General features: G+C 43.4%; 1 protein-coding gene across 1 annotated transcript; it reads right to left on the bottom strand.

The window, feature by feature from the left end:
- Positions 1–1,851: 1,851 nt before the first annotated feature.
- LOC110493322 (dual specificity protein phosphatase 5) lies at positions 1,852–8,445 on the bottom strand. The gene is made up of 4 exons (XM_036940226.2): positions 7,390–8,445; positions 6,416–6,579; positions 5,060–5,279; positions 1,852–2,724 (listed from the first exon to the last, which is right to left on the bottom strand). The coding sequence occupies exons 1-4, from the start codon at positions 7,751–7,753 to the stop codon at positions 2,270–2,272; spliced, it is 1,203 nt and encodes a 400-aa protein (XP_036796121.2). The 5' UTR covers positions 7,754–8,445; the 3' UTR covers positions 1,852–2,269.
- Between the last annotated feature and the right edge of the window lie 2,581 nt (positions 8,446–11,026).

Below are 11,026 nucleotides of genomic sequence, written 5' to 3'. Positions count from 1 at the left end.
GTACATACAACATATTTAATATTAGCATTCAGTTTTATCACATCCCCATTATTTGTACTTGATATGGTCCTCGTGCGTGCGATTGTTGGGCGCCAAAGAGCTAACAGAGAAAGTATATTTTGGTACAGTATTTAAAACTGAAATACTGTATTTTGAAAAACTGTATTTTATTCGCCAAACGAAGGACTGAGTGAGGGATATTTAAACACGAGAGAGACGAAACAGGCTACCCATTCTTATAATCGTTTCCTAAATGTGACACTGAATGATGTTCTATGATTTCCACTTAGTATATATATATATATATATATATATATATATATATATATATATATTTTTTTTTTAACTAGGCAAGTCTAAGCATGTATGGTCAACAATGCTTCTGTATCATTAATAAACTCAAAATTGCTACAATGTAGTCATCATAGACTACATTTGTGGGAGTGTCCATGCATGCATTTCAAAGTCAGTGGCCAGTGGAGTGTTCTAGTTTGGATCTCTCTTTTTTAGGTCGCTGCAGGTGTCACTGTTGTCTAATGCTAATCTCTTGGCCTAGCCTACTACTGTATGGTTATGTATACATTATCCTAATTATGCATATGTGCATATGCATATGTGTCAGAAGAGGCTGGTGGAAGGAGGTATAGGAGGATGGGCTCATTTTAATGGCTGGAATGGAATCAAAGGAAGGGTGTCAACATGTTTGAATCCATTTATTCCATTCCAGTCTTTAAAATGAGCCTGTCCTCCTATAACTCCTCCCACCAACTTCCACTGATTACTTTGTTACTGCGTTTGAAATACGGTTCAAATAATGATTGTGATCGATCAATCAATCACATTTATTTATAAAGCCCTTCTTACATCAGCTGATGTCACAAAGTGTTGTACAGAAACCCAGCCTAAAACCCCAAACAGCAAGCAATGCAGGTGTAGAAGCATGGTGGCTAGGAAAGCTCCCTAGAAAGGCCAAAACCTAGGAGGAAACCTAGAGGGGAACCAGGCTATGAGGGGTGGCCAGTCCTCTTCTGGCTGTGCCGGGTGGAGATTATAACAGAACATGGCCAAGATGTTCAAATGTTCATAGATGACCAGCAGGGTCAAATAATAGTAATCACAGTGGTTGTCGAGGGTGCAACAGGTCAGCACCTCAGGAGTAAATGTCAGTTGGCTTTTCATAGCCAATCCTTCAGAGTATCTCTACCGCTCCTGCTGTCTCTAGAGAATTAAAAACAGCAGGCAACGACGAGACAGCCTATAGGGAGGAGGTCAGAGTTCTGGTCGGGTGGTGCCGGAATAACAACCTATCCCTCAACGTAATCAAGACAAAGGAGATGATTGTGGACTACAGGAAAAGGCCCAGTACATCACTGGGGCTAAGTTGCCTGCCATCCAGGACTATACCAGGCAGTGTCAGAGGAAGGCCCTAAAAATTGTCAAAGACTCCAGCCACCCCAGTCATAGACTGTTCTCTCTGCTACCGCATGGCAAACGGTATCCGAGCACCAAGTCCAGTACCAAAAGGCTTCTCGACAGCTTTTACCCCCAAGCCATAAGATCCCTGAACAGCTAATCAAATGGCTACTGTTGTATTCGGCGCACATGACAAATAAACTTTGATTTGATTTGACAGGCTCATTGTAATGGCTGGAATGGAACAGAGTCAAACCTGGTTTCCATATCCTTTACAATGAGCCTGTTCTTCTATAACTCCTCTCACCAGCCTCCTCCAATGTTTCCCTGTCATATATATATATATATAAAACATGGCTTTATAGGGCCTCATATTTATATCACAATTGTATTCTTATGAGGTTCATATTTGAGAAAAAGAGAACATGAACACAAAGGTACTTTTTGGTGGAAACATTTATTGGCATCCACATTTGTATTTAGAAAAAACACAGACAATCAGACGGACAAGATGTATCAAATAAATTAGGTTAAAATGCCTTGATGCGGCATGTGAATAGGCAAAACATCACATCATCAACCTAAGGCATGTATTGCAGTAGTCTTTATGGTTTCACGCTCAAAGTTCAAAGTTCAAACAAAGACTGTAGTCTGAATTTCAGGGACTTTTCTCAACTTGAATGAAAAATTCCATATAGACGATCAACGCAATATCTTCTCTCAGTCTTTGTTTCTGGATAGCCAGTCGTTCCACTTCGTTACTGGCTTGTGCCAGCACCAGACAAACAGAGCATCTTATTTGTCTTTTGTTATTGTTATTTTTCAAGTAATCTGAGACCTACTAAACAGTCACATCTTAAGGCAGTGCAGTTATAGGGCTCAATTTAAAATGGCGGAGTGGAGGAGTCTGAAGAGGCATGGGGGTGAGGAAGGAGGTAGGGAGGGGGGCGAAAACTGTGGAAGGTTCAAAGTCAAAGTTATTGTTGTTGAATGTGCACTCTTTCGAACTCCCAAAGAAGGAGACCGTCTCTTTACCGATGCAACAGGGCGTGGCGGGTTCGGTGGCGGTTTCCGGGGTCGTTGCCGTGGTAATAGGTGTCGAAGACAGGACCTCGGACTCGAACTGCAGCAGCTGGCCCATGAAGCTGAAGTTGGGCGAGATGAGGGAGCGGCGCTGTTTGATGATGTCGAAGGCCTCTTCGAGCTGTAGCCGCTTGGTACTCATGATATAGGCCAGACAGATGGTCGGGGAGCGGGAGATGCCCGCCTCACAGTGCACCAAGACTCTACCCCCTGTCTGCTTCACACCATCTGGAGAGGAGACAAAACGGTAACATTTACGTTAATGACATGATAAGCATGAACTATAATACATTGCTACATTTGGTCAGAAATGGAGTATGGCCACGTAGCCACTTACACTGTGTAACTCAAATATAGAAGAATTGAATAGGATAACTGCATCCTAGAATAGAACCACTCTGGCTAAATTCTCACAGGAAACGAGTGCTGTCAAAGCTATTTTAGTTTGCGAACGCAGAGATTGAATCCCGTTCTTCAGTGTCTAATCATCACCTGCCTCCCCACCCCTTCGCTCTTCCTCTCTTCTCGCCCACACAGAACCTATAAGAGCCCTGCTGCCACTCAGTCACCACTCTCCCACTAGAAACACACACTGTGGCAGGGCTGACTGACTCACCCTGCACAGCTGCACACGAGACCATGTCTCTCTCTCTCCTACGTGCCTGTGGGGGAGCTGAGCAGTACTATACTAAGTTCACCACGGCTGGGAGAGGAGGGAACTTATTCCACTTCAGTATTACATGCACTTCCTCCACACTATCTGACACACACACACACACACACACACACACACACACATGTATGAGCCACAGGGGGGAACAGCCAGCGATGGTTTCTGACAGCTCCGATCCTGTGAAAACCAAATGAATGAATCATTAAGCTGCTCCCATCTGGAGTGCTGGGAGGCTTTCTGAGAGGCAGCTAGAGAGCCTGTGGGTGTTTTAATGACCCATCCTCTGGCTAATGGCACCCTATTCCTTACATATTGCACTACTTTGACTGGGACCCATATGGCTCTGGTTAAATGTAGTGCACTATATAGGGAATAGGGTGCCTAAAGATGTTCTTGACTGCTGTTTTTATCCTCTATTTCCAGCTAAATGGTTGGTTGACAGAAGAATATTCCACCTCCACCACATTGAATTAATCCAGAGGGTCGGGGAATTGGGAATAGGGATGTGTCTTCTTCATAAAGAGAAACAAGCCCATTGTTTTAGATTTGGATGCAATGAGTGAATATCTGAACACTCCCTGTATATAGCTCCATTCTTGTGTATTTTATTTGTATTCCTCTTGTGTTTAACTATTTAATTTTGTATAATTCTTTTTCAAACTCTGCGTCGTTGGGAAAGGTTCGTAAGCAAGCATTTCACCGTACAGTATACACCAATTGTATTTGGCGCATGTGATAACTCCAGTTGGATTTTATTTAATTGAAGATGTTTTTTTCAAGGAGACATCCTCTTGTTAAGATTCAGCCCTGGGCTGAGAAGGACACCTCTTTGTCTTACGTAATGCTTACAGGCTTTAGGCAAAGACGCTTAAATGTGGGGGCTTAAAAGAAAAGAACAGCAGCAACACCTCCACCATTGATACAGGTCAGGTGAGGCCTCCATGGTAAGTGAGAATGAGATTCAAGCTTGTCCTCGGCTGTGCCTGGATATTACGTTTATAAATAGAAGTGCAGGCTGCTCAACATCTTTGTGAGCGCTATTATCCAACACTTCAAGCCTCTTTCTATCACACATTCACTCTCTGTTCCCTCAAGGCTCTGTCTCTGAACACATGCACCATAGTTGAGTTACTTTGGTACCAAACAGAAGAAAAACTGAAACAGGGAGGGCGTGACTACCTGAAGTTGACCAATAAATGCTTGTTTTCATTTTCTGTTGCGAAACATTTCGCTACGGTTTGCCCTGACCCAGATAAACAATAACTAAACAACCTTTGTGTACCTTTGTGTCTGTGGACACAGCCTCCCTCCTTCAAAAACCCTCCACCCACCATTAGTGAGAAGGGCTAGCTAACAACATTTGTCACACTGACAAACTGACTGAGTGAACTGACCACACCCGGTAATAACCCGCAATAAGCCACTAGCCGAGATTAACTGTGAGCCGGGAGGCAATGACGGCATTGCAGAGAATCTCTTTTAAACTTAAAATGGGGGAGGATGAGAGAGAGGTGAAGGGAGGGGTAGGGAGGGAGTGGTAGGGGAGGGAGGGAGAACACAGAATCTGTTCTCTGAATGAAGCCAACCTGGCGATTTGTGAAAGGAGAGAGAGAGAGCGAGAAATGGAAGGAAGGCAGATGAGGCTAACAGATTAGTGAGAGGTTGTTGCCTGTCCTACTTTCAGATTGGCAGTGGGGGGGGGGGGGGGGGGGGAGCCATTAACTTTTTTAATTGAGTTGCTCCATCCCCTCTGTTAATGGACTTGGAATCCTATCTTTTCCATGAGAGAAGAAGAAAGGAGAAAAGAAAAGAGCAGAGAATACATCTGAAAAAAGGAGAAGAGAGCAGGAAAAAAAAGAGAGAACAAAATGTCCAGACCGTTTCACTCACCAATGAACTGGAAGGCCTCTTGGAAATGTGAGCTGATATCTGCTGTGACGTTGTCCTCCACTGGGATCCACTTGTAGTCATAGTGGCCCTTGGAGGGCCTGGTGTCCCTCCTGGAGACATTCAGCAGGGCTGTGACTCCAAGGTCACTCAGATAGTCCTGCCTGGAGGCATGGTAGGCACTGCCCAGGTACAGGAAAGGAAGGATCTCCACCGGCTTGCCCTGAAGAGAGAGGGTAGATAATAAAGGGGGGGAGATATTAGACATAAGAACCGCAGTGTGAGAAGAGAGAAGGGAGACTCAACAAAGTGATATTAAATCCGTGAGCGGTGGAGACAGAGTGTGGCAGAGATACAGTACATGAAACACAGGGTTTTCCTAAAGACACAACAATGGGGAGGGGAGGGGGTAGAGATCAAATACAGATGTAGGATCTTAATTTGAGCCAGTTTTCTACAGCAGGAAAATAATCCTGTACAGCAACAGGAAATGTGGATTATTTTAAATAGATTTTTTTTGTAGGGGTTGATACATTTTGCATAAGGGAAAATCAAGCTTGAAATTTCAAAGTGGAAATGGCAAACTTCAGAAACCTTTTTAAAACCTCAAACACACTACAAAGTTATTCTGCAACAGAGTGATCAAATTAAGATCCTACACCTTTATTACATACATCAATGGAGATACTGAGAGGTATGCACGGTGCAAGACGCAATAGTACATTTTCTGTACCGTAAACAGATTGTGTTAGCCTATCATGATGGTGTAAGAGGTCGGGAAAAGGTCAGGGATGAAAGGGTTATAAAAGGACTTCTGATGTCAGCTAGGGGTCTCTGACTAGTGGCCATCTTCTCTTGATAACTGGGATGCAGTGAAGGTCAAAGCTAATATCAAGCGTGTGACAGAGAGAATGTTGAAGGCCACTGTTTTGAGAATGGTCAGTAATATATCTGGCACCATAGACAAAATATTATCATTATGCATGTACAGCTGTACATTTAAGGTCAGCTAGACAATATGTACCTTTTATAATCCTATGAGTAGGCTTCTTTTTTTTTTTTTTTTTATATCTTTCCTTGAATGAAACTAAATGTGCTCTATCAAGTCCACAAATAACTCTGAACATACAGTACATTCGGCTGTATAAATCTATTTTGAATTGCCAAGAAGACAGTATGACTAAACCAGTACAGAACAGTCATTCTTATCTAACAGGGATATTCCACTCAGTTAAAAACCCTGCAGCCACAGCCTCAACCCTAAACCCCAGCCCAACCTAGGGGAAGTAAGTGGCTAGCCACCTAACCCTGAAAGAATAGGCAGCAGGCTAAAAAAGGAAGCTGTTTTCGTTTCCATACCTGATCGTAATCTGGTTTGAGGTTGGAGCCCAGTTTCTCACAGAATAGGGTGATACTCGGCCTGCATTTCCCGGTTTCGGTTCCGTTGTTCTGGTCGACGCCGACGGGCTTCACGACCTCAGTGCAAAGTTCAGGGTACTGGCCTTGGAAGTTCTCAAACCCCCCTGGTAAATACACAGAACAAAACAAAATACATTTAAAACTTTAATGAAATTCAATAGCCTACAAAAACGATGTAGGCCGTGAAAACGATGTGTTTATAATGGATTATAACCTTATTCTAACGTCGTAATTCATCTGCGTTTCAATTAAAATAATACATTTAGGTCTATGAGTACAAGGTGACAATCTGACAAACTTTAAATGAATGGTTCTGACACAGTCGAAAGGAAGAGGTATAAATGTTCGAAACGAATGATAGAAAATGTATGCTTTCCTTGTGAACATTCACACACAGAACATTCTCAGAACAACCAGTCATGATGTTCTCGAGTTCTCACAAGCCTTTCGCGTACTGACTCATCTGGACTAGTTTGACACAGACATTTATCTCCCCCGAGAGCTCGACCTGAGAAGTGTATTGCTCAAATGGGAGGGTTGCTAGAACACGGTCAAATAAAACAATGACTTTGCGTGATAGGTCAGTCCATGGAAAACAATACCAAGGCCTTTAAAATAAATGTGTTGATTTGAAGATATGGGGATATGGGTCACACATAGTTTTCTAAACAAATCGGGTGGATGTTATAAGGCATATTGAATGTCAACCATTTCATGTTATTATCTCCAAAATATAGCTTTTATAATAGCATAATTTATTAGCGTAGCCAATCGGTTATAATAAACATTGTGTTCAAGTGGCTTCAGACAGTGAATTAGCCCAGGACACTTAGTGAAAAAGTTACCCAGACAAACTTATAATGGATTTAGAGTTTTATAGTCCAATGATTTCAGAATTTTGTAACAATTCTCACCTTTTAGGAAACAGATGTTTGTCCCACTCGCCAGATTATTGAGCGTATTAATCACTATCTGTGCGATACTGTCCTTTTTCAGTTTCTGCCAGTGAGGAGCTCGGTCATCAAGAACCACCACTGCCGATATGCTCCCCTCTCGCAGCCGTAACAGGGCTTTCTCATCCGGGATCACAAACTGAAGAGGTACCGGCCCTCCTCTGGATCTCCGGACAACAACCGAGTTCAGGTTGGCATTGACAGAGCCTTTGATATTAGAGTTCGAGAACGAAAAATAAGGTCGACAATCCACAATGAGAGAGGTTCCACATTCCTTCCTGATAATCTTTTTGAGGCGACGGCAATCTATGCTTGAGACTTTCATGTTTGCCTCTAAAAGTGTCTTATTTTATAAGCAATTACTGTATACGGGCCGCCAGAGACGAGTAAACTGAACGCGCCCTAGTGATCCTGGTAGTTACTTAGATTTCCTCCAAGGGGATACCGTCGGATCGGTTTTATATCGACGGAACCTCCGGCTCGTGACATCACGAACCATATATGGACACCGACAAGTATTATCAAAAGAGAGCCTGCCCACACCGGAGTATTGACTACGTTCTAACCGTTCTAACCCCGCTCTGTCTGGGGTGAAGTGAATTTATGCTCTCAGTTTGATTTAACTATTACTCATAGCTATCCAAACGTTTCGTTCTCATGTTTATACGGCCCATTCTAGGAACCACAACAACAGCATTCTTCAAGGAAATACTATGAATGCCTCCAATATTTGAGTAGACATTAGAATATTATCCGTGTTATCATGAACTAACAATATCTGAAATGCCCCCTGCCCCAATAGAGTAAAGGTAGACTATTGACTCTATACAATAGAAATATAATTTAGATTCGATTTATATACTCTATACACCTGACCTCACCACCACCAGCCCACTGATATTCTATAGGTCTATGAATCAGGAAACTAAATCAATGATTGACAGAATAGTCAGACAAAGAGAGAGGACTCTATTGGACTATGTAGCCTATTGACTAAAGCAAGGTAAACTTCAGTCTGTTATTCCATGTTTAGCCGGCTGTTTTAGGCGATATCTGCTGGTTGTAATCTCATTATGGGCTAATGGGGCTTAAATGTCATGCTACTGGACTCATGCAATACTGTATGTTAGGCTATAGACAACAGTTAGATAGACTATGCCATTGTGTATGTGTCTTAGAATGGGAATGGATAGATGTGAATAATGCTACAAGATAAGCAAGACAGTGAGTCTCTCTCTCTTTTACTCTCTCTTCCTTTGTAGCCTGCCTATTTTTCTCTCTGTCAGACACACACAGAGACAGTGTGTGTGTGAGAGAGAGAGAGAGAGAGAGAGAGAGAGAGAGAGAGAGAGAGAGAGAGAGAGAGAGAATAAACAAAAACAAACAAAGGAAGAAAGAATGAGAGAGAAAAATACTTCAATTTTCTCTGCTCCTTAGCTAGTCCAAAACGTGAGCTTGACGTAAGTGAAACAGGGATCCATGGTGCCAGGATGACAGGAAGGAAAGAAGGTGGATGCCAGTGGATTAGTAGCAGAACAGACAGCAGGCAGTAAGGCAGTATTAGTAGCAGACCAGACAGCAGGCAGTATTAGTAGCAGAACAGACAGCAGGCAGTAAGGCAGTATTAGTAGCAGAACAGACAGCAGGCAGTAAGGCAGTATTAGTAGCAGACCAGACAGCAGGCAGTAAGGCAGTATTAGTAGCAGACCAGACAGCAGGCAGTAAGGCAGTATTAGTAGCAGAACAGACAGCAGGCAGTAAGGCAGTATTAGTAGCAGACCAGACAGCAGGCAGTAAGGCAGTATTAGTAGCAGACCAGACAGCAGGCAGTAAGGCAGTATTAGTAGCATAACAGACAGCAGGCAGTAAGGCAGTATTAGTAGCAGAACAGACAGCAGGCAGTAAGGCAGTATTAGTAGCAGACCAGACAGCAGGCAGTAAGGCAGTATTAGTAGCAGACCAGACAGCAGGCAGTATTAGTAGCAGACCAGACAGCAGGCAGTAAGGCAGTATTAGTAGCAGACCAGACAGCAGGCAGTAAGGCAGTATTAGTAGCAGACCAGACAGCAGGCAGTAAGGCAGTATTAGTAGCAGAACAGACAGCAGGCAGTAAGGGAGTATTAGTAGCAGACCAGACAGCAGGCAGTAAGGCAGTATTAGTAGCAGCATAACAGACAGCAGGCAGTAAGGCAGTATTAGTAGCAGAACAGACAGCAGGCAGTAAGGCAGTATTAGTAGCAGACCAGACAGCAGACAGTAAGGCAGTATTAGTAGCAGACCAGACAGCAGGCAGTAAGGCAGTATTAGTAGCAGAACAGACAGCAGGCAGTAAGGCAGTATTAGTAGCAGAACAGACAGCAGGCAGTAAGGCAGTATTAGTAGCAGAACAGACAGCAGGCAGTAAGGCAGTATTAGTAGCAGACCAGACAGCAGGCAGTAAGGCAGTATTAGTAGCAGAACAGACAGCAGGCAGTAAGGCAGTATTAGTAGCAGAACAGACAGCAGGCAGTAAGGCAGTATTAGTAGCAGACCAGACAGCAGGCAGTAAGGCAGTATTAGTAGCAGACCAGACAGCAGGCAGTAAGGCAGTATTAGTAGCAGAACAGACAGCAGGCAGTATTAGTAGCAGACCAGACAGCAGGCAGTAAGGCAGTATTAGTAGCAGACCAGACAGCAGGCAGTAAGGCAGTATTAGTAGCAGACCAGACAGCAGGCAGTAAGGCAGTATTAGTAGCAGAACAGACAGCAGGCAGTAAGGCAGTATTTGCTTAATCTGGGGCAGTGATATCACTTACTGAGGAGTGGGAAGCACTCACACCATCCACCATCCGTTTCTCTAGTCTTTGACACACACACACACACACACACGCACAGACGCACGCACGCACGCGCACACGCGCACACACGCACACACGCACACACGCACACATACACACACACACACACACACACACACACACACACACACAGGATTGCCTTGGTTTCATTCATGCCTCAGTGCAGTGTTGTAGCTAATATGTTTAGGATGTTGTCTGCAGACTGTGCAGGCCTTAATCCTTGTTACAGGGAGGTCTTTTGTGAATGACTGATACACTAAATATACTGTACTGAAGCTACAGACAGTCTGACAGTGATAAGGACCGTTTAGGCCTAGTGGTAATTATTGATTGAATACTTTATTGTCCCTTTAGCTGTAATTTTTCTGGAAACATACTGCAGCTCCTGGCACACACATACACAAAACACAAAACACAAAACACAGGACATACTTCACTTATGTACAACACATATGTCAGGACATACGGGAAGCAGATCAAATAGTATTTGTTTTCTCTAACACTTGGGCTTTGTTTGATGAGGCATGCCTGCATGGAGCATTGTCACTCCAGACAGGCTCAATGACATGTCAATGTCCCGGCATACAACATTCCATGAAAATGCACTGGGTTTCTGGGTAACTTGGTTGAGATTTCAACCAATGTAACCAAATCATTCATCTCACATGGTCTCTCTTCCTCTGAATTTGTTCAAGCTACGGATGTTTATTTATTTACAGGATAGTAAACAATCACTTCTCTCTCTGGAGTGGTAGTATGTG

The sequence above is a fragment of the Oncorhynchus mykiss genome, chromosome 13 (genome assembly GCF_057628025.1).
Source record: "Oncorhynchus mykiss isolate SJ-2025 chromosome 13, ASM5762802v1, whole genome shotgun sequence".
Taxonomy (NCBI): domain Eukaryota; kingdom Metazoa; phylum Chordata; class Actinopteri; order Salmoniformes; family Salmonidae; genus Oncorhynchus; species Oncorhynchus mykiss.
This window is presented reverse-complemented; position numbering and strand designations above follow the sequence as displayed.

What these genes read in the sequence shown, in the direction of transcription:
- LOC110493322 (XM_036940226.2), bottom strand. Translation starts at nt 7,753, where the DNA reads ATGAAAGTCTCAAGCATAGATTGCCGTCGCCTCAAAAAGATTATCAGG. An exon ending in AAACATCTGTTTCCTAAAAG is followed by an intron (nt 6,580 to 7,389) that starts GTGAGAATTGTT and finishes TGTATTTACCAG; the next exon opens with GGGGGTTTGAGAACTTCCAA. An exon ending in TCAAACCAGATTACGATCAG is followed by an intron (nt 5,280 to 6,415) that starts GTATGGAAACGA and finishes CTCTCTCTTCAG; the next exon opens with GGCAAGCCGGTGGAGATCCT.